Source organism: Haemaphysalis longicornis, unplaced genomic scaffold, assembly GCF_048455015.1.
Source record: "Haemaphysalis longicornis isolate Haplotype H1 unplaced genomic scaffold, Haemaphysalis longicornis Haplotype H1 scaffold_7, whole genome shotgun sequence".
NCBI classification, from domain to species: domain Eukaryota; kingdom Metazoa; phylum Arthropoda; class Arachnida; order Ixodida; family Ixodidae; genus Haemaphysalis; species Haemaphysalis longicornis.
In genome coordinates, this window is record NW_027526422.1 from 175,420,843 (window position 1) to 175,445,147 (window position 24,305).

Sequence of the window (24,305 nt, forward strand, 5' to 3'; positions counted from 1 at the left end):
CAAAAAGCTTTCTTTGGTTCATTACTCCTCAAAGTATTGAGCAAGCGCACTTGACAAGCTGGACAACCTGAGCTTTGCAGCCGTACCCTGGCCACTGCAATCTGGATGCCAGCCAGAACCTGGTCGTGTAGAGAGACACTCACTAGACCCCACTGCACAGCTTGTCACTTCTGCGTACAAGCACAGAAAAGGCCCGGAAAGAGTCAGGCCACCCTCATAATAGACTTCAGCAAGGCCATTAATGCAGAAGGCAAACTGGTTTGCCTTTGTTCTCTACATTCCTTGCAGAAAAAGAGAGAGAGAAGAGATGAAAAATTAAAGCAGTTTTACTCAATGTGAAAGCTGTTGGAAGTGCAGAGCAGTGATTCTCCATAATGGGCTGTAGCGCCGTTATCCGCTCACTCCTACCACCCAATGCAATTAAAATTCCCCGCCTTCAGTGTTCGCGCGTCCCTGGCCTGAAACTACGCCAGCGGGAGTTCTGTTCTTTTTGTGCTTGCTTTTCCTCCCGCACGTGCCGGCATTGCACTGCCACTTTTGTTCGCTTACCATCGCAAAAACCAACCCAACGAGTGTTCCTAACTAAATGAACACGGGCACTGTCGGTTAATTACGTCTATTTTGCCTCAAACGTACCTGCAGTTTTCTTTGTGCTAAAAAACAGGGAGATGTGTGACAAGCGCCAGCGGTTCACGAGTTTCGAACGCTTATGACTGTGTAAACCACTTGGCTTTCAAAGCCTCTCGGTGACGGCGCGACAACAGCCGCTACGACAGAACGCCGTGTGGCTCTACTTGGGTCCTGCGAGCGAGCTACGACAACGAGACGAGCCCCTAAAGTGCTCTGCCCTTAAACGAAGGGAAAAGGAGAAGGAGGGTACTGATTTACCGGCGTGCAGCTTGAAGAGGACCTTGACGGTGTAGTCGTAGAGCTGGCTCGAGTCCTGGATGCAGGGGATCAGGGGCGCCAGCCGGCACTGGCCCGAGTTGGTCATCGAGTTGGAGCGGGCCATGTCCAGCGACCCAAACACTGCAAGGCCATCAGAGTGCGACACGACTGGCACACACGCCCCCCTGCGTGCTTCGCCTTCGCCGCAAACCCTTTCCTCGTTGCCGTAGCAACAGCACTCCACAGAGGGGAACGTCATGTCCCCATTCCTTTCTTTCTTACCACTCTCATTTCAAAAAAATCGAGGGATTTTGCACTGGTACACCACACTTCAGGCATACAGCTGACAATGTGGTGGATACGTCCAAATTTTTTTCCCAGAACCTTGAAATGATCACTGAAATAAATTGTCCATGCCGGCATTCAAACAAGCAAGCTGGTTTGCAGTTTTATGTCTTACTGGGAACCGACTGGGTGCCGACTGAGTGTTTTGACATCACACTGTGTTTAACACTTGAGTGACGTTCACCAAACTGCCTCCCAATGGCTACCCACCCACAGCGCATCCCAAACTTAAGCGGGCAGTGCACAATACTGGTATTAAGGTGAGTCGCACAGAAAAAGTTGCCTAGTGGGATGCCGTAATTATGGTGGATAAGATAAATAAAAGTATTCAATGCAAAACTGCAAGACAGGGGTTCAGAAAGGAGTTTCAGTATTGAAAGGCACACTGCAGAAAATTCAAAGATAAAAGCACAGCAACCTCTCCCCACAGCTATATCCGAATTAGGTTTGGCCTGTCAAAACACGCACGCCCAAATGCAACTGCGGGTTGGAGTACAGATAACAGCAGAAACGGTGACACACACCTGCCTGCTGTAGTGCCAGGATTTCGTCCATGTAGTCGAACATCTCGCACGTCAGCTGGAAGCTAATGCAGAAAAAGAAAAAAAATTGAACGTGAAGTTTCCCACTACTGTTCAACCTCTGCACATTTTTTTTCTTTTTTCTGTTTCATAGCTATTCCTACATGACAGAACTTCCTCATCAGTATTAATGGGAAAGCCATGATACGCAAAGAATTTAATGAATGCACTATCTAAACAGGTTCGTTTCCGCAACGGGTAAAATACTGGTGTCAAAAAAAGAAGAAAGGGAAAGTATTTCTATCGCATGGTTAAAAAAGATAAAAGGACCTGAGCTAATTAATTACGATGCTCAATCCTACCCACACACCTGGCACTTGATGCCAAAGCACAGGGGATGGCACATGACTTGATTCTACCAAACTCTTTTGTTACCGCGGGAAATTGACCAATTTTCAGGGGTCTAACAAGGTTTTTCTTGCTAGTAGACATATTGATTAGGCACTAATTGCAGCAACATAAAATGCAGATGATTTAACTCTCTTTCCAACAACACCAGTTCTTAAAATGTTTCCATACATCATAGTTGCAAAAAAATTTCAAAATCAAAATTTGTCAAGTTTGTCGTAGAAAGTGGTAAAAAAAGAGTTGTATATAACAAACCACTGATAGAAAAAATTTCGAATGAACATTCTGTAGGAAAACATTTCAAAAATGCAGTCAAACCCGTTTATAGCGAACTGCAATATGCACCGCGATTTGTTCGATATATCCAATAGTTCGATATATAGCCGCACCCGCCTAAACGAGCTTATTGTTATGAGTTCGCATTGCGCGGTAGCCCCCCCTCCTCAACTCCACCATCCCCGCATGCAGAAACAAACACAGTAAAGTAGCCATTAACCATACCCAAAATAATCCATTTATTGCAATTAATGAAGCTTCTTTCCGCCTTAACTGCCTACTTTGCAAAAAAAAAGCGGTGATTTTTGTTTTCACTTTTGTTTTGGCGGCTACAACTAGCATAGCATTCTCTACACGAAACATTGTTTGGAGCAGTACGAGTCTGCGCTTCACTATAAGCATCGGAAGGCTTTCACTCGCGACATCATCGGCAACGTTGGCGAGCTCTTCCCACAGTTCACCGATGCTGCTGTCTTGGTCCGGACTCACTGACTGGGCGGGTTCCGTCGTACGTCCCACGTGTCGGAAATAGTTACGGAAAGTGTCTTCCGTCACGTTGCTCCGTGCAAGGCGCAATGTCCCAGTCGCGGCTCTTGGTCCGTGGTCGCAGCCAATCCACATCTCAATCGCCGCTCCGAGACCATGCATTTCGGCGGCCATTCTAGGCGCGCGGAGTTCGATATATCGGATGTGAACTTCGTTATAAGGAATATGTTTCCCATGTATTTCCGCAACTGAATTTCTTTTGTTCGATATATAGCATAATTCGCTCTATCCGGGTTCGCTATAGCCGGGTTTGACTGTACGTCCTAGGAAAAATGTTGACGGGCGAAGAACCGTTCAAAGGTAAATAAAATGCTAGCACGCGTGGTGCCCGTGCCATGCAGTGAAGGCCAACCTCCATTTCAAAATGCGCGATTTTGGGTGGTTCCCAGCAAAATTGGCGATTTGACATTATCAGAGGCACCAATTTGTTCCCACATGATGTAAGAACATCTTGGCAATTACTGACTTCGCATTTACGGCCAGCACAGTATTTGGCACACGCACGCGATGTGCAAAACTCTGCATGGAGTTGATGCTTGTTGACGTTCACTGTCAGTTATATCTCAAACTTAAACTTTATTACCACCTTCTTACTCACTAATGTAGCCCTGCTTGCAGGAATGAGGTGCGATGTGCTAGAATCGTGCACTGTAAGTTTTCACCGAGCGGCTGTTACGTGATGAAAGAGTTCAGCGCTACGAGCCTCGTGCATTGCAGTGCCACCGCACAATATCAAACCTGTTGGAGACTCCATCTGTATAGACAGTTCTACTAAGGAGCAACACAAGACCTCCGGAGGTACCTTCATATAGAAACGAAACTGGCAGGCAAACAGCTGGCAGTGTGCAAGGCCGGTTTGAAGCACTATCCTGGTCAGAACTGATATCTGGCGACCGGGTGTTACCTTCTTATCGCAGAAATCAGGTTAGCGTGGGATGAAATCACAAGCAGAGCATGGTTTTGTCGAGGATCAGTACTGGGCACTGAAGGCGCCATGGCAGATAGGCTTGAAGTTGCGTAACTGTTGCATAGTAGAGCCAAATATAAATTTCGCGATGCAGAAATAAAACCGACCCAGTTGTAAACTGTTTGCAAATGGTCCTGTGGTAAGTCAAACCACAACACGACCTACAGCAACGTGCGCAAAGGCAATAAAACTGCCTAAAATCGTAAAGTAGCTTTGCAAACAGGCACTGCTTGACATTTTCAGCTGATTTCAGGGATCATTACTGTCAGAGTGCAAACCTGACGATTGAAAATCGTTTGCTGATTCCCCATTCGTGCCCTGGTAGCAAAAACCAAACGCTGATGCAGAGTAATTACGAGTGGCACGCCTTCTTCTTTGGTAGCAGTGACGTGCGATGACCGCACCCCTTTTCCACACCCAGGTGATTCAAATGCGTGTCAAAAGTCACGTTTTTGTTACAGAAATGAAAACAAAAACGATATTGAAAGGGGATTTTCTGAGCTAACCCCAAATAGCTTTACTTGTTACAGAAACGTTCGGAACACTACGAAAAGGGGCTCCCAAGGTATCGTCCAAATTGAATGACTTTGAATAAGCACGGTAACGAAAGAGTTGAAGGAACACCAAAGGCTGAATGTCTTTTCGCTTTAACTGGAAGATCACACCTTTTAGGCCTCCTCTTGTTGGCAACATGCAACACTTTTTTGTTGAGAAATAAATAACTTGTGATGCAATGAAGCACACGACAAAAATGAGCAAAGGGACCGTCTATGAAATAAATGGATGGAGCTGATTTTGATTGCCTGATTAAACTATGTCATTGTACTTAACAATGTATGTCACCGTACCAAAAAAGCTAATCTATCGAAGTTATCCCACTCTTTAAATTTTTGCACTGCTCTTAATGGCAGGCTCAAACCCGGTTAGGTGGTAGCTATCCTACGTTATATTCTCCTCACTGCTTTCGTTGCACCAGCGTTCCAATCTTATTTTACTTCACTGTACAGCCTTGTCGGTTACTTGCAGTGTATTATCGTTAAGCACCGCGGTTTCTGGAGGCGCAATATTTCCCAGATATGGATTTGGATATGACCACATTCCAATACTTCCGTTCCACAGGCTAGACATGCCCCGTCACCATTGTGAGTATGTTTCCCAAATAAGCTCTTCGCAAGAACGGCAATCAGGCAAAGATGGTGCTGCCACCTAAAGGAAGGCATAGAGAATGGATTCCCAAGCACGACAATCACAAATGCTGTGGCCAAACATGTACCGTATTTTCCGGACTATAAGTCGCACCTTTGTATAAGTCGCACCCCCCTCAAAATGACAGTTTTTCCGAACAAAAATGTATATAAGTCGCACCGGTGTATAAGACGCACCGGTGTATAAGACACACTTGTTATTTAGGTAAACTCATAGTGATTGAGATGTTAGAAGGAGCGGCGAAATTACATGGTTGCGGCGGCCGCCGCCTATGAACGCATCCCCTGGCTAGACTTGTGCATATACCGTCCACAGTCTAGACAGAACTAGCTTCTCAAAAATGGTTTATTGATACACTCAGATGGCATGTACTTACAGACAGCGTTTAGGCAAATTATCTTCTTCCTCCGACTCGCTAACAAACAATTCAGCAACTTCAAGTGGGAGTTCCTCCGCCACTTCGCTGTCGTCCTCCGACTCACTGACGTCTTCTTCGCCAATAACGTCACCACTCGCGGACCGGATCACTCCGGCCTTTATGAACCCGGCTACAACTCTTTCTGTAGAAATGGAGTGCCATTTGGCCACCTCTCCAAACGTCGCGCGTCTCTTGCGTGCTGTCATCGCTTTCGTAAATCAGCGCAATAAAGGTGTCATGGCGGACGGAAGTGACGCAACCGGAAGCGGCCCGAAAATCGAAACTTATCAGCAAGCTGTCATTTTCAAAATTAGCAGCACGTTTATTTACCTCCTCCACAGTAACTCACTGTAATCATTTTTAAGCTGCATTTTGTTTTTGCAACCTAGTTTGATATTACTTTGAATTTATTCTGAACTGAACTTACTGCGCGCGCGGTTGTCGGAGTCCATTATCATTGTTTTTGACTAGAAGAAGCTGCAAATTCTTTGGGTTAACGTCCAGAAGCGATAAATGGGCTATGCGAAACACCATAGCGGTGCGATTCTGATTCATTTAGACCATAGAGCTGTGTCTCTTAGCGTGCGCTGGCCATGCGCGGCCGCCGCGAACCGGATTTATTCCATACATAAGTCGCACCGGTGGATAAGACGCACCAACGAAAATTTCAGAAAAAAACCGCGACTTATACACCGGAAAATACGGTAGCCAGCTTTGCCAGTAACTTCTGACTTTTTGCCAATCGTTGCCGTATGTATAGACATCGACAGTAAGAAACAGCGGAAGAAAGGATAATAGCCCCAGTGTTTACCTGCACAGACCTTTCGGCTGTAATTGTACGGCAAGGCTTGCTTGAAAACGAAACTGAAACAAGTCTTAGCACATATTTACAGTGTTGTTGCCACACACTGCGCGTCCCTGCCTTACTAAGAGTTTCAGCAAAAATGCTGCGACAACCTCTGCCAAACTCACTTCGCCATTCACACGTTGGGAAGTCCCTAACTGTATGGAGCAGCAGTATCCATTTACCCTACTTTTGGCATTTTTCATGCTGCTAAGCTACTGCTGCTGCTGCTGCTGCAAGTGGTACATCTGAACTTACGCCACTGTGACATACCAATGAAGGCCAACTAGTTTTTTTACGCTCCAGCGTCCCTCCCCTGAACTTTTTTGCTAAGTAGCATTACCAGGTGAATCTCAGAGCAAAAAATAGCCCCAACAGTGCAGACTCACAAGACATTGACGTCTCCTTCACCAATGTCGTCCAGGGCTTCATCGGTGACCGTCAGGTTCCCCGGAAATTTCGGATTCTGCGAGATAGAAGAAAAAAGAGGGGGGGGGGGGGGGGGGTAAAGAGGCTGAACAAGGCTGTCGGATAACTAGTACAGTGCTATTTATACAGTGTTACCTGTACAGTGCTACGGGCTACCGACATGAAAGGTGTTCTGTGGACGACAGGATAGGAGTGATACAATGCACCTCACACAATCGCCCAGTAACTTATACAGTCCAGCCCACTTATAACCGACACATCAGGAAATAGAAATTAGTTCATTATATCCATTTTTCGCTATATCTGAACATAAAATATATGTGCACAAATGGTAACAGGAAACGAAGATGTGTTCTTTATAGCTGGAATTTCGTTAAAACCGAGTTTTCTATAAGTGGGCTGTGCTGTAAAAGCATGCGCAATTCAAATAACATCTGCCTTTTCATAATCCCACACAAGATGAATTCTGCTATGTTTTGAAATGACGGCAATGTACACCCAGTACATCAGCTAGGAACAACAAACCTGACAATAACAACACAACACCTACAAGGCACCCGCGAAATTGTGGAGGATGTGCGGTGGAGAATCATGTTGGCTTTTTCATACTGAGCTTCGTCTGCCGCACCGAGTAACAGCTTCCCAAAGGCTGAATAACCAATCAGTAGTGTCGTAAAACAAAGGGACACACAAAGCAGACTGGAATTACATTGTTTCTTGTCAGCCTTTCAGCCAGGAAACCCCTGGCAGCCTTGGCAAATCAGTTTTGTCTCCTCATGTAACAAGTTTGGAAGTTATAATAGCATGATAGCAAAATGAAACCCCGCATTCGAGTACGATAAGAAATTTGGCATAATGGTCTGTACTGACTGTTTTCCCCTGGTCAACCGACTTCACAAATGCTGGCATTCATTTCATTGAGGGAAAGGGGGGAGGGGGGAGGTAGACGAAACAGACTGTTTTTGAACACAAGATCTGCCATCTTTAGAGGGACACTTTAAAAGAAAAGGACACTGGGGTGCAGCCACAAATAACAATGTGTACTTTAACCCGTGTAATCCATGATATGACTCTCTAGTGGAAGTCTGCAGCTGTAGTTCACCTGTAATTGCTGGCAGGAGAGGAAATGAGTGCTCCGCTGGTCAACTTGGAGCTTGTCTGTATGCCCTGCTAGCTGATTTAGATCAGTGGTTCTCAGACGGGGGGGGGGTTTGGGGTACGCAGACCCCAAGGGGACTGCGAGAGCATTTCAGGGGCCGTGTAGCCTCCCTCAAAATCTTTTCCCCACCATTTTTTTTCTCAATTTTGCCAGCACTTTCTTGCAGTGCAACAAGGTGACTTCGTTGCATTACATGTACGTTTCACTTCTCCACGTAGCACATATTTTAACATCTGATTTTTGCACAACAAGCCAGCTATGAGGGAAAAAAAAACATACGCACAAAAGGCACCACATAGATGTTTAGAAGACTTGTAGAATCAAGTACAAATTGTTTGACATTAGGACAGCAATCAACATATGCTCCATCGTGAGGTACCCAATCGCTTTCCAAAGACCCGCCGCGGTGGCTCAGTGGCTAAGGCATTGCGCTGCTGAGCACGAGGTCGCGGGTTCGATTCCCGGCCGCGGCGGCCGCTTTTCTGATGGAGGCGAAAAGCAAAAACGCCCGTGTGTTCGAGATTTCGGCGCACGTTAAAGATCCCCAGGTGGTCAAAATTAATCCGGAGCCCTCCACTACGGCGCGCCTCATCGCCTGCGTTGCGTCGGCGCGTTAAACCCTACAATCAATCAATCAAATCGCTTTCCAAAGACCAAAAGGGGTTGCCAGGGCAGTCATGGCTGGGAAGCACTGGCTTAGATTACATTTTTGTTTTGCGCTCAACTGCTTCTTCTGCAGCTTCTGTCAGCTAGCTAGTACTGTAGCACCATCACTGTAGCATGAGTGCATTTTGCTACTCGACACAGATACAGCTTCAGATTGTTTCTCCTTCAGGGTGATGGTTGCTCCATAGAGATCGACAAGCAGCATCCACCACTGGTTGCAAAAAATCGACGGTCGTCCCATTCTAACCTTTGGTTTCCTGAAATTTCCGACAATTCTCTTACACTGCGTAAAGCATGAGAAACAGTGAAGCTACGTAGCATAGTGAACACACAAATTGTGCCTAATTCCAAGAAATAGACGTGCGGTGAGTGCGCTAACGACATCGTCACAGCTTGAAAAGGTCGCTAGTCCAAATTAGTCCCACCCCTCTGTCTTTTTGAGGTAATGAAAAGAAGAACGCACACCCGAGAAGGCAAGATGGGCTCACCCTGTAGTGGAAATTTAGCTTGGCCACAATGAGGCGGCAGTAGCACTGGATCAGCTTCCCGTAGCCTTCTTTGAGCAGGCCCTGCAGGGAGGGGAGAGCGCCAATCAGGAAGGCAACTCCAGAGTGTAAACCAACGTTGAGATGACCAAGAAGCGTTCACACAGCCACATTTTTCCCAAACGAGGCACACTCACCCACAGCTTGCCGTACTCCAGGAAAGTCTGGCGATAGCGGAGGGAGTCAGGGATCACCTGTGTGTGCAGGGAACAACCAAACACTGACATGAACCCATCACCCCCACGTGGCGCACAACGTGGCTACTTGACACATCACAATGGTTAGTTGTCCGACAGCCTGTCACTAGAGCACGACTTACAAATGCTGTGGTGCGCTGCAGAAGTGCTGGACCTTCACGAAGCCCTACCAAACTGGAGCTTCCACAGCCCACAATTAAGATATGCATGCATTAGGTCCACGTAAGCTGGTGGCCTCATTGGGCCACCTTGTGGTGGGAGATATGGCTTTGCACAGACGCTATCCACGCCTTCTTGAAAAGTAGTTTCTGCCGCAAAATAGTGCCAATCACAAAACCTTAAAAGAAAATGGCTGCGTTGAGTAACCTCCACAACCTCAACCACTTACGGCAACCCAAAACTAATCCCACGCGGCCATAATCTTTCTCCCGTTATAACAGTTACAGCAGCTTTGTGGTTACGGCAGCAATGGTTACGAACAGTGCGCACACCCTTCAAAGCAAAAGGCTGAACTATATGTGCTTGACACTCAGATGTAGCCATCATAAGAGAGACCGGCATTCAAGAATGAAAGCCACATAAGTGCGTCACTCAATCATAACAAAAAGTGTGGTTGATTTCTCTACCATAGGAATCGGTAAAACATGAAAGTGAAATGTGCAGCGAAATCTTCAGCTGAGCGTAATTTGCGGGTACGCGGCTGTCTTGTGGGTGTGCTTCGCGAGCGACGCCATGCTGCCGGGTTGCTTCTGCAAAGGTATACTGGCTTCATTTCCGTGACAAATATGACATCAGTGAAATCTTAGTGTATACCGGCATAAAACCTGAAAACGAACAACCCTAGGTATAACGTACTTTTTAGTACTAAAGGTTGCTTCCCCGCAAGCAGACCCTGCGTGCAGGGGTGCACCCTTTACAGGCCGCCTGCTCCGTTATACTGGAGTCACTTCCGTGACGGATGTGACGTCAGCGAAATCTTTGTGTATCCGGGAATAAAACACTTTCGTGTTAAAAGGCATCTTCAAAAGCGATGAAACCTCCCACAAGAAGTCCCCGATCAAGGTTAGTGGCACGGCGGCCTGTCCAAAGACCACATGGCCACATGGGGGATCAGAGGGCAAGCCTTGGTGACAACCACAAAGGCCCACCAGCGCACGCCAGCAAGCAGGAGCAAAGTGTAAGGCAGAGCACCACCCGCAGGACCCACCCGGTGGTAGCCCTCGCGCAGCAGCTTGTGCACCACGTGGCAGCACTTCCAGCACACGATGGGGTTCTCCTGCAGCGGCAACTTCATCACCAGGCTCCAGAAGGTGTGCGCACCCTTCTCGTGGAACGTGCCGATTATGGCGCCTGTGTCACCAAGGGGGCAGCTCAGGAAAAAAAGGGAATGTGGAACGATGCACCCAACTAGACCCTCCATTCGACACGCACTGAAGATTCCCAAGGAGAGACCTGACGCAGTGTGCAAGACAATTGGGCTGGTAAGAAACTAGACTGTTGCCAATTAGGCTAGTCTAGCAGGTGGATTACTTCGAGTGTCTAGCACAAAGTGTGCTTTCTCAAACATGCTAGAACCACTGTGTTAGCACTAAAACTGGTGTGTAATATCAAGCAGTGCATATGGTGATCATGACTAGTTGTAAAGCACCATGGTATGGACAACAGAACTTTCGAACAAACATTTAGCAGCAAACTATCCTAGTATCCCTCACCGGGTTAGTGCTGCCCCAACGCAGGTATGCTTTACTGCAAATTGATTCTTTTACAGAAAATTTCGTTACACAGACACTTTTACGGCAAAACAGGTGTGTATCTTTTTAAAATTTTTGCTGTCCCTTAAACAGACATTCCTTGATTTAGACTCAAAACTTTAGTTTCGAAGGCAAACAGCATTATTCACGTCGCTATGCACTTTCAGCTTAGCTTGAAGACGTAGTAGTACCTCGGATTTCGTATAACTGATAATGAGGTTTAATGCGCCGATGCTACACAGGCGATGAGGCACACCATAGTGGAGGGCTCCGGATTAATTTTGATCACCTGGAGATCTTTAACGTGCACCGAAATCTCATACACACGGGCATTTTTGCTTTTAACCTCCATCAGAAAAGCACCACTGCGGCCGGGAATCAAACCGGCGTCCTTAAAGTAGTAGGTACCCTTCTATAGTGGTTGACACGCTGGATACAGGGCAAAGCCATAGCTTCAGCAAGAACAAAAATGGTGCTGGCTTCAGTTCCCTCAACAAAACAGAAACCTGCACAAACTATAATCTGAGTAACGTGTAGCTTGCACAGGGAATGCCATCTTCCATTAAGCTGCCATGACAAAGAATGTATACAGCCTAGATATATCCACTCAAGGTTGGGATGATGATTACATAAACAGTTAACCTATGTGTAATGCTTCTAAAACGTGAGCAATGGCTAGTAAATAAATATTTCTGATTACTTTTAAATATGTCACTTTCCCTTCAATCTTCCAAAAAACACCACTGCATACCACTGAGATAAGTGAGGTTTCACTTAAAAGAAACCTTTCCTGCAGACCTCTGAAATTCAGTCAGTTAAGATCCTACGCCATAGTAGCAAAAAACTTTCCCAACATCTCAGATAACACAAAAAAAATAAAATGCCGGCGACAATCAACGGAAGGATACTCCTGACGTGCTTCTCTTTCACTGGGCATTCCTGGGAGTTGACAGCTTTGCTGATGCTGATAGCCTGGAGGGAAAGAGAATAAAAAACAGGCTTCGTTAAAACACGACCAATAAAAAAAACTTTGTCTTTTTACTTTGCAAAATACGGAGTGACGTCAAAGCACAAACACGTCCAAAATAGAGAGAAACCCTAAATCAGCAGTCAAGACTGTCCCCATGTCAATGGAAATACACACCTGCTGAATTTGGCGTAAAAAGCCACGCCTTCACACCTCACCCGACTTCCACAGCTCCAGTTACATGGACACTGTTTTTACTGCCTGCTCCTTGAGCCAGAAGAAATTTGACATGCCAATACCTCATTAATGATAGCAGAAAAGTTCATTAGGCAGACCATTATTCTGCAACTACAACTATAGTCCAGCCCGCTTATAACAAACACATCGGGAAACGGAAATCAGTTCGTTATATCCATTTTTCGGTATGTCTGGACATAAAATGCCTGTGTACGAATGGTAACGGGAAATGAAGATTTGTTCTTTATAGCCTAGATTTCGTTTAAACTAAGTTCGCTATAAGTGGGCTATACTGTACTATATAATTAGATAATGCTCGAAAGGGTGGTCACTTGGGTGAGTTGACATGCCATAACTGGAAAACAGTGCAAGCAGACCAATACACAAAAGGAAGGGGTACAGAAACACGGTTCTGACCTACAACTGGAAGTTGGTTACTTGACACACAGTCTAAACACCCACACTACCGACAACCACCACCCCAAAAACATAAAAAAAACTAGCAAGAAATACAATCCTATAATGACACAAGACACTGCAACGAATGTGCTCACAGCAACGTCACCTACATGTCTCATTGTGCTCTTTTGTGACTGTGCACCTGGGAAATACAGTTTCTTTGCAGACAATGAAACAGACGGCATGCTGACGCACAACGCATAAAGTCGCGTTATCTCAGATGCTTCATGTGCACTTCAGATATGACACAATTTCAGTTTGAGTTCCTATTCCTCCAGATAACCAAGCTGTGATCAAAGCGTGGCAAGCGCTTGAGTCAGGGGCAATGCATGTCTAAATGCCTACTAATTGTTTTGGGCACATTACTCTTTTACCGCAACAGCCTCAATCCCAAAGCTCAAAGTTCTGCTTGATATGGATCAGGTTGGCTTTATTACCTCATTTTCACAAGTCCTTGAGCTTATTTCAGAAAGGTTTGGCACCCTTGATTCTCACCTATAAAGTGGCTTCAGAGGAGTGCAGCATCAGGTTCCTGGACTTAAAGCTTAAGCTAACTGCAATGCACGTGTGCTGGAAATATGAGCCTAAAGTTTTCAAGTCATTGCTACCTTTCAAATCACTGCGCTGAAAAGACAGTTATAGCAAAAGCTTGCCACCGAAATGTTCTTGGCGAACCTTGCCCTCATGCCATGTCACCCACTTTCAATGAACAAAGAAAGCGCCTTTCCCATGCTTTCCCATGCCCGTGCTCAAATCTGTGGCAGAGTCTACACTAAAAGAAATAAAAACTTATAGCTCCAGAGGGTTGAAAAGGTTGTGAAGAATAAAAAATTTTGTCTGACGATTACTACACTCTAAATTTGGCCACAGCGCGAACTGCAGTCTTCTCGATCACAGGGCATAGCTGCTGCAACTAGGGAAGTGATCGTGTCACCAGTGAACACACGACAGCATGCACTTCTCTGCCGTTACACTGCAGCGCGTCTCCGCCATTGAGCATGTTGTTGCAAATCGTGTTTGAACCTCCCGTGCAAATGTCAGGTTCACATGGTTCACAGACAGTTCATCGAACATCGTTTTATTGAAAAAATGCTCGTCTTAACGAATGATATTTTACCGAACCACCAACGTCCATTTTATCAAAAGTGTAGTTTTGCGGCTTTCATTGTAATTTTGGGGGTTTGTTTTGTTTAACTAGTCATCGAATTAATTTACCCTGCAGTTACCTTCACTCTACATTGTCTCTGCCGTGCATTACATACAAAAACCTTCCTATACAGGGTGTCCCAGCTATCATGCACCAAGATTTTGAAAAAGAGTAATGGCGTTACTCGAAGAAAACTTAGTGCGTAATGTTTGCAGTACTGTGAAGAAGCGGATAATAATTTTTTTCATAAATGAGAGTTAATTAATTAATTGCAATTAATTACCTAACTCGAGGAGTACTGTCCTAATCACTAAAGTGTCAATGAGGCGCTTGTAGGTACCCACGAGGGAAATCTAACTGCGGTATTTTATGCAACGAACTAATTGTGTACTCATTTATTCTGACTGATAAAGAAAACCCGCAAAATACGAAAAGTCCCACGCGACGGCGCTCCTGTGCACATCGTAAAGCAATGCCCTCACACAGGCTGCCTCTGAGTTAGCCAGAATGAAATAAACAAAAGTAAAAAAGAAGAAATGCGACCGAGTTTGTGCCTTATCTGCCAGCGTCCCGCAAAACTTGCTGCTGGTGCTCCTTCCATGCATGCCATTATCAAGGTGATGTGCTGTCTCTTGGGGCGGGTGACAGGCAAAGCAGTTGCTTTCAATCGACTTATTTGAGGGGGCTGCTTTATGATGCGCGCGGGCGCGCTGTCACATGGTATTTTTCATATTTCGTGGGTTTTCTTTATCAGTCAGAATAAATTAGTACGCAATTAGTTCGTCGCCTAAAATACCACAGTTAGATGCTCCTTGTGGGTACCCACAAGTGCCTCATTGACACTTTAGTGATTAGGACAGTACTCCTCAAGTTACACAATTAATTACAATTAATTAACTCTCATTAACGAAAAAATACTGACCGCTTCTCCACAGTACCGCAAGCATTATGCACTAGGTTTTCTTCGAGTAACTCCATCGCTCTTTTTTTAAATCTTGGTGCATGATAGATGGGACACCCTGTATACGTTGACATGTCTTTCCCGTGTTTTCGATCACCTTCGTTTTCTTATAATTTTTTTATATTTTTTTGCACCTTCATTGATTGCACTCAAGCATGCATGTTCCCTTTGTTTATATCGCAGAATTTGCCACGATTGCAGCAACCCCATGCGTAATTATTCTTTAGATGTGTGTCGGTGTATTTAGGTTGGTGTTGCCAAATATATCCCTTGCACCATGGTTCATCATTATGTGATCCAAAGTATTGTTCTCCTCCAATTTTTCTAGTCATGTGGCTTGCACAGGACTCCTACTCAAACCATGTGGTCACTTTTTTTTGCATCTGGAGAAATATCGTGCCAAGAACTTCAAAAAGATTAGTGCTGTATGAATGGAACAGGGGAAGGGGGGGGGGGGGGTTGGCCCCAAGAGAGGGGGTGGAGTCTAGGAGAACTCATCACAAGTGAACTTGTCACAGCCAACTCATCACAGGTGAACTCATCAAGAAGGACAAGTCGTCACAGGTCATCTCGCACTATGGAAACTCGTAACCTAAGACAACTGGACAATTGCCCACCCCGTCACAATTTAAGTTTTTCATTAATCATGCTCAAATAAAAAAACTCCCACCTCCCCTCGCGGGAACCCCTGTGTAGATGCGACGCATAGGCGGAGCGGCAAAGGGACCGCATTTTATAGCGCGCATAACGTTGAGGGGACTGCGTAAGCCGGTCCCAGTCGATGACGACGTTGGCGTACTTGTAAAGCGGCGTGGACTCTAGGTATTTGAGCCAAGTGTGGATGTTGCTTCGCCGGAGAACGGCACGCCGGTTATATGCGCAGCGCGCCCGAAGGGGAGGAAACCGCGGAAGAGAGAGTACTGCACATGCGCCGGCCCCAGCGCGTCTGCCGCGGCTATGACGCAACCTGCCGCGGCTATGCCGAACACAATACACTTTAATCCAATCCAATCCAAATCCAAGCCAATCCAATGCCCCTCGCGAGAGAGTGTTCGCTATCGGAGAGGAGAGGGGGTGAGCAGTGGAGAGCGCAGCTGGCGCGGCGAGGAGAATGGGGGAGGGGCAGACAACGCCGCCGACGACGACGCCGGAGGGACAAGGCGAGTGAATCAGATGCTCTGCATCTAAAAATTCAGTGCTACCTAGAAAAACAGCACCAAAAACGATACGACAGGGAGTGACGGCAAACACTGCGCTGAACTGCCAACTGAGATTTATTTAGAAGAACAACGAATATATACTAGAATCAAAAACAAGGAAGAGACGAGGAAATCCATAACACAAACACACAAAAAGGAAGTTGATTGTGGAAATGACAACAGCCACGTGTAATGCGTCGATCATGATCCTAGGTATTTTATCTCCCTGTTGTACAACTCGATCGAGGGTGTGCTCACGCACTTATCTCCCATTGTGTGGATAGCGAATGCCTCATTCAAGCGCTGCTCACGATGCCACTTCAAGATGATGGTGCTATCAAATGCTGGTGGGGAGAGCCATTCCCCATGCTTTAGATACAGCAAATGTGCAATAACATACGCAGCCCTGCCTGAAAATTTTAAAATTACGAACAAAAACTTTTTTTTTGCCTTTGACACCGCAACCACTCTTCTCCTCCAGTTCTGCACTATTTGCTGCGATGCAATACGAAGCTGAGGCCTTGGGTGGAACGTGAGGAACAGAAACAGGCCTGCACGATTCTTCTACTCTCCAGCTGCATGCGAAACCCGCAGTTTCATATTGAAGCACTGAGAAAAGAACGGGATTTCCAACAATAGAAACGCTAACCCTGGCAGGCCTCTTAAAAAAGAAGAGGCCACACTATTGATACCAGCTACAAAAATTAAAATTGTAAAAATACAATTAAAGAAGAAAATATAACAACTGGGGCTTCATTGTGCGGCCGTACCACAGCCTTTTAAATCAAACTGTAAGCATGGTTGGAGGTGGAAACGAATGGAATATTTTCATTTTCATTCACAAATGAACGTGTAGTTGGATAAGCACTAACGCTGAATGCAGTATCAATAAACCGAGTTCACCGCAATATCCAGGTTCTCTGCGAACACTTAGCGCACAGTAGTTCAAGCCAACATATACAGAATTTTAAAAAAGAAAAAAGGAAATGCTTTCGGCAAATGCCATAGCAGCCTAAGCTTTGCTCAGTCAGGGCAGGACCGTAACTAGAGTTAAATATTCCAGCAACAGACACCAAGCTATCCCGAGCTAGCCTGAATCCCACCTTTTGAGCTCACAGAAAGATTTAAAAATCGGTGTCGCAATCTTTTTCCTAACACAATGACTCAAGAAAGAATTGTTACAGGTGGCTGAGGACAGTGGCAATTAAAGGGCCACTGGTACAAGACAATTTCTAGCGACGTTGCAACGACACGGAGGCACGCGTGTGAGTCGTGTGTACAGTTGGCCGCTATCGCGTCTGTCAGGAAAACCAGTTCTGTGACTCTGACACGCAAGCGGAGGACAAAGATAAAGCGGCGCAAATCTGGCACAGAAAGAGGTTGTTTATCTTCCTTCCGGCAGTTCACTCAAAGCTCTACGAAGGCTACGGTAAACACAGGAGTGCCCCGCTCTGTGCCATTTATGTGTCAATGCAGGCTTTGAACAACTGCGACGTACAGATCTTTGTGTAGCTGCCTGCAATGCAATGCAGAGAATACATGTTATTCTTCATCTTCTTATGTCTGAGATGTGAGCTAGTGGAGCGGTGGGGACTAGATCCCTCTTTTTGGGGCGTTATTTCGTGTTTAAGTGCGCTTACACTAAAGATCACAAAGCCCCAACTTGAAAGAGAGTGCACTAGGGATTGTGCACAGCTCACTGTACAAGTCCAATTACAGCTGCAGCGCTCGTGTGCTGCGTGCGCTTGCTACGGCTGCATTTCCAGCATCTGTGCCCATTTTGCAGAATAGAGCTCCTTCTTGGCATCTGAAATCTGTACGGAGGAAGTCATTGTTGAACAATGCCTCATTTAAAGCTTCTGACAAATGAGCAAAATAGAAGTGAATAGTGTCTAGATTAATAGAAGGTGACCCAATACTGCTGCTAATGACACACTCAAAAATTGCTGGAACAAAACTTGAATCTACTGGAACTCGGCAATAATATTCTTGCTCTTTTTTTTTTTTGCCCATTGTGAGTAGCAGGAAACCGGATGTGGAAAGCAGAAATGCTCTTGGGATTGTTCTGCAGCTGTTCGCACAAACACCTACCTGCTAGCAGAGGGGAAGTGGCAGTACGCTGCTGTACTAGCAGCGAGTCTGTGCTTTAAAAGCTTTGAACGTTTTTCAGCCGTGTATGTTAACCCGCTCAAATCAGTTTCCAGCGGTCCTCTGTCTTACTGATAAAATAAAGCAGAGTGCTTATATTAAAAAAAAATTACCTGTCATTTCTTTTATTTTCTGTTTTTCCGACAAAAAAAAAAACTAGTTCACTTTCGACAACCTGCTTAAGGTGCCAATTTTTTGTCAACAATTTGTCACCTCTGAAATATCCTTCTTTTTCTTACTGCTATAAACAACACATCAGCTTAGCCACTCAGCCACTTGCAAGAATGAATGGAGGGTATATAAGCTATATAAAGTTGATTATACTGCTGTAGTTCAATCCAAGAACCATGCTTACAGCCTGTACAGCAATTTGACACAACACAATAACCTTTTTGCACTACATGTGATCTCTGTTTGAGGTAATTCCAAATCAGGCCTTACAAAGGGTTGCAAATATTCATCACGCCCAACAAATCTGCTGTATCAAAAGAAAGTGGATGCAAGTTCACCTCCTGTGAATTACCTTTCTTTTTTTTTTTCAACTTCTTTGTCTCACACTGCACTGCACTTGCTTTGGCAGTCGCTATTAAGCAATGGCTACTTTTCTAAGGTGAACACCACACCCTGCAGTCAGAACCACAAGTCCACTGATTCGAAGTTAATCGTGCCCATATGCGTAGCACAAATCTCCCTACAGTAAACTGCGCTCTGGCCGGACCTTTGTGCGAAGTCTCTTAAAACGCTGCCCTGACCTCCAGCAGGGTAAGGGCTTCTCGGCAAAACATGGGCCCGAGAAAAATGAGGATTTCGGGCAGTTAAATTTTTTGCACAGCGTTGATGGCAGCTACTCTGCGGTGCATGTGAGCTGTTGTACATTAGAAAACGGAGCCTCGTTATGCAATAACTTGGGCAGTGAACAAAATAACGCGCTCATTCACTTCAGTAGGAAACCACAGTGCCAAAAGCAAGTCATGTGCACACAACAACCTTGTGCATGACAGGTGGTGTAAATAAATCCAGATCCCTTCACTACGGCTCGCCTCACAGCCGAGCATTCAGCTGGCAAACCCATTTTTGGCTTTAGGCACCAGTGTCCCTTTTGTGGCATTCCCGTTCGGTGTACTGTCATCTTATCCAGGTGCTCTGAGCCCGCCCCTGCCTTAAGAATTATATTAGTGGAATGGAAATGGCCAACATGCCTCCCTTATGCTCCTCGAAGCCTCTTTGGCTGCCACTACCAATAGAAAAGCTTGAGTCTACCCAGCATTTGACGCAAACCATGTCAAGAGTACAAATTGCCTGATATATGGGCAAACTCTTTTTTGTAACTTTGCACTAAACTTTTGCTCAGGTTTCACCCCTCTGCTCATCACTTGCAAGCAAAAGTGAAAGAAAGCCACCTGCTAACTACACAAATGGCTACAACATAGTTATGATGATTGTTTCCAACCCTAAGTGTTTCCTTTTTTTAACGCTGTCTACATGTTCTGTGTTTTATTTCAAGCATTTAAGGGCTCAAGTGATTTAGTGCAGCCGCCGTGACATGGGCCCAGAGCGTATGCACAGGGCACCGGGACAAACCCGGCAAAAGCGGCACGTGTCCCGTCTAAATCAGGACACCTGTTCCCATTATTTTAACCTACCCGAATAAATACCGAATGTATGCACCAGTCAATGCACATTTCATTTGGCAAGATGGCCGCAAATACGACTGGCAGAACTCCCAATGTCAAGCACAATCGTAACAGTTATCTGTGGACTTTCCAAGGCCAGGATACAAGTGAGTCATACAGCATAATTAAGGGGCCCGGTTCTCACTTCCGTTTCCTCCCCTGCAAATAGCAAAGCGTCGACCCGTCCTTAACCCCAACAACCGACAAAGGGACAGGGTCCAACGCAACGATAAAGTTCCACATCTTTTCACTGGCAGCTACTTTGGAGTCCCCTTAATTGGGTGAGAGCGTCGCGTGAAGCAGCTTGTGAAAAAAGCAAGTACTGCTGTGGCTCCTATGCAAACATGCAACGATGCAAACAAAGGCCAAGAAGAACGCAACTGCTGGCTGATGCAAGCTAACGATATTATGCAAAACATGCTCCTCAATTCATATTAGACAATACTCTGAGAGAGTGCGAAAAAAATACGATCAATTACACTCGTGGGAATGAAAGAGCAAAATACTGTGAAGATGGTACATGAGGAGCCGCAGGAATGTCGTGAAAGGCAACCTATCACTTTCCTTTTTTTTAAAGCTGCGTCAATTTGACGCAAAATTGATGCGGGAGAGCGAAACGCAGCCACGTGTGCACACCAATTTACATTTCTCTGCCGGCAACAATGATATCGGAACGACCAATATGCGTCACGAGATTTCAACAACGGCACCCCATTCGTTCCCTTTGGCAAGCATCAGGTGATGAACAGACAGACTCATCGAAAAACTTATAAAAATCAGAAATAAGTACGCCTCAGCATATTGTTCTCAATTCGACCATTTTACCGTGCACACCGGACGACATTCAAGCCTTAAAATTCCAGATCAAGAGCATAATAAGTACCAACAATGTACACCCCTATAGGACCATAAGCACAAAGTAATAAGCCCCGAAGTCCAAAGCACAAGCACAGATTTGCTGCCAGAACTGCTACAAAAATACTTTGTCTAACGGCGAGCAACAATAAAATTCAGACGTGCCACTATGGCAAAAAAAAAAAGTGCAAACTAGAGATTTTTTAAGTGCAACCAATGACACTCCAAACTCTTTTGTTTAGCTTGAAACAACCGAGATAGTTTGGCTCACCGCTTTCCTCGACATTGCTGAAATGTTGCCGTACAAAAATTTCAGTTAAAAAATTGAGCAATTGATGCTTGGACGGATTTCCACACAATGGAAAGCAGTTGAATTTGGCCCTCTGATTTAATTACTGCTGTCCTCCTCACTTCAACGCAAATGAAGCAATTAAGACGTGGCTGTTTGATGGGAGTGAATCAGACCTCGAGGAATTGTTGGGATGCTGCCAAGCACATTAGCAGTAGACAACAAAAGACGTATGGGGTCAGTTTGTTTCAAATCTGAGAACAATTACAGTTTAATAATTTTACAATAGAAATTCTATAGCTTTGCTGGGAAGTCATCAGACGAGATTATTTTTAAAAATTTTAAAATCACCGGGAACAATGATGAGTGAGTGCGGAAACCTCAAACGTGATGCAGTGGAGTTCTCAGCAATACGTCAAATGTACGTCATGTGTGAAGCACCCAAAAAAGTTGCATGAGCATGGTTATTACAAAGGCTTGCACTGACAATTACTAAAAATGTAACGGAGTGGTTGCACTCCCTTCCGCTCGTGTACCCAGTCAACAAACAAAAAAATGTGACCTATTGGCATGTGCGATATTTTTCTGTTACAATAGCACGGCATATAGGAAAAGTTCTGTTGGTACAATCACATCACCAGGGCACGCACCACCAAGACAGGAGAGGTCACCGCACTCATTGAATGTGCAGGAGATGCTTGAAAAGAGTCAATTAGATGACCTCGCCCTCCAGCACCAAAAAAGCAAACCAAATAATCAAAAAAATTAAGCGATTTTTGGTTGGCGGGTCTGTTTTCTTTTGCATTTTTGAGGCTTTAAAAATAAACAGGCTCACTATGTGGAACAGGCTTACATTGTCTGCCCATTACACGAAGTGTAAAGCCCAGTTGCCAAGGCAATTTCAGTCAACTGTCTCTGTGCTCCTTCAGCCAAAAATAAGCTTGCTTCAAAATTAGCTTCCCACGAGACTTAAGCTTGGATGCTCTCTTTTAGCAGTTAAAACTCTCATCCAGTGTGGCTTCCTGCAGGGACTCTAGAAGGGAAGGCTTAAAAAGAAGGGGCTCAGATGCGATTAGGCAAGTCATGGCTGCAAACCACCCCCCTCATTGGAGTGGTCCAAAGTGCGAGGCTCAATATGAACGCATCATTTTGCCAGAAAACACTTCAATGCAAAGGTTATGTAATTCCCCATTTTACCCTGTTTATACACATTAACATTTTGCTGTTCCTGTAAAGAGGACCAAATGATTTTCTCCCCACAATTTTATTCGCACGTCAATTGTATCATGCGTGAAGGCACTTGCAAGTGTATTTCGAATGCATGAAGGGGTGGCATTACTCTTTCCTAACCAAACAAATAATTGCCCTAATTATTACACTAGGATGTTTTAAGTGGACAAAAGCTGTCACTCGAGTGGTGCTTAATCACAGACTCCGTTGGAAGAGCCAGGGCCAACTTCAGTGAAAAAAGTATTTTTCCAGTGCAAAAAAAAAAAAAGGAAAACTTGCACACCAGTCCCCAAAATCATAAATCCATCATCATTATCATCATCAACGGTTGCCTAGAGCCACCCACCTTCAAACTACTTGTAAAGCCTGCGGCTTCCCACCACTGTTTTCTACTATCCTATCATACATGCATGCAGTTGTATGACTCATTGTTCCCCCCCCCCCTTTTTTTTTTCACACACATTCTGTGTGGTCTGACATTTGGGTTCATCGCACAGCGATATTGAAGTGAAGTTTCTTTCTTGTGCAATCCCCATGATTTCGAGAATCAAGCACTACAAAATTGGCCCTGTCAACATCCAGTTCCAGCTTTGCCCTCTTCCATTCAAGCTTCAACGTCAATGTGGAGACAGATATAAACAAACACGTCGATGTGTAGGAAAGCAGAACAGATTGAAGAATGCAAAGTCGGGGACAACAGCTGTGAGATGACCTTGGCCCTAGCAACATTTTGCATTCGCGTGTACGTACTGTCAGCTGTAGCCAACGTAGTGCCCAGCCAGACGACCTTCCCAGGCCACAACAATGAAATCCGATGAGAATCTGCTACGCTGCCTGCCACGCTGCAGTGCAGGCTTGCATTTATGCAACAGTCCAGTGACATTTTCCACCTAACCTATAAAACTCTGGTTAAATGCCTGTTACAAAACTGCCCCATTTGTGTTCCCATTCGTTCGTTCCCCACGGTACCAACTGTGTTAGCTTTTTAATGCTGCTGTGGTCACCTCAAAGTCCTAATTGATCACAAAGAGGGCAAGAATTTTCAGAAAGACCGTGGAAAATGAGCCAATTCGGTCACTGGGGGATATCCCGTCATCACACCAGGTATCTGAATTTGGTGTGTTGCTGAAGATACAATATAATCTCGTTATTTTTAACTCTGAATTTACCTTAGTGTTTTCACTCCAACCGCGCAATCAAAATCTTTTATCCCTGCTGTGAATGGAAGACCGCCGAACACACACCAGCAACGGGACAAAATGACCTACGAGAAGTTCCGAATGACAGCTGGGACTCGCAGCTGACACGGGAAGAGTGCAATGTCCTTTTTGACTGTGCTTCATTATCTGCTGTTCACGAAGCAGTGGTTAAAACTTGGATAAGGGTGTTTGTGGCAGCTGGATGTATTGATTTGGTGTTGAAACCTCTTTTTGAAAACTCCTGCTTGATACAAGTTCAGGATCAAAATACATGCGGCACAAAGAATTCAGAGAGAGAAAGCATGTCTATGCCATGCTGCATCCCTCATTAAAGAGACTAGCTGCAGTTTAGGCAAATATAAATAATTAACTGGGCTATACCACGCAATGAGCACACAACAGTCTTCATACTGGCACTTTAAAGCCATGTCGGAGAACTTCCCTAAAGGCCTGTTCACACTTGCGACGAAAGCGACAGGAATCCCGTTGCTTTGTCGCGCGACGACCATTTTTGTCGAACGATTGGGACCAATTTTTGTCGCCGTGTGACAAAGTGACAGAATTCCCGTCGCTTTCGTCGCAAGTGTGCACGGGCCTTAACTGTTTATCCTGCGGACCACCAGCTACGTTTTATTGTTGGGCTACCACGGAAACAAACTTCAACCTTTTCCAACTTCGTGCATGAGAACTACAGCTGGTGATCTAATCTGAAACCAGCATTTTTGTTTCCCATATTTAAAACTAGTTTTACAAACTGCAGTTCACGCTTGCCCCT

At 45.2% G+C, this 24,305-nt stretch overlaps 1 protein-coding gene across 1 annotated transcript in view; it reads right to left on the reverse strand.

The window, feature by feature from the left end:
- The window catches only part of LOC144147239 (huntingtin-interacting protein 1-like), a 78,671-nt gene that overhangs the window by 52,738 nt on the left and 1,628 nt on the right, over nt 1-24,305 (reverse strand). Inside the window, exons 2-8 of the mRNA XM_077679318.1 lie at nt 12,075-12,138; nt 10,623-10,765; nt 9,356-9,412; nt 9,162-9,242; nt 6,809-6,885; nt 1,758-1,819; nt 889-1,029 (exon numbers count right to left, since the gene is read on the reverse strand). Of these exons, the coding sequence (XP_077535444.1) occupies nt 889-1,029; nt 1,758-1,819; nt 6,809-6,885; nt 9,162-9,242; nt 9,356-9,412; nt 10,623-10,765; nt 12,075-12,138 (625 nt within the window). The remainder of the gene's footprint in view (nt 1-888; nt 1,030-1,757; nt 1,820-6,808; nt 6,886-9,161; nt 9,243-9,355; nt 9,413-10,622; nt 10,766-12,074; nt 12,139-24,305) is intronic.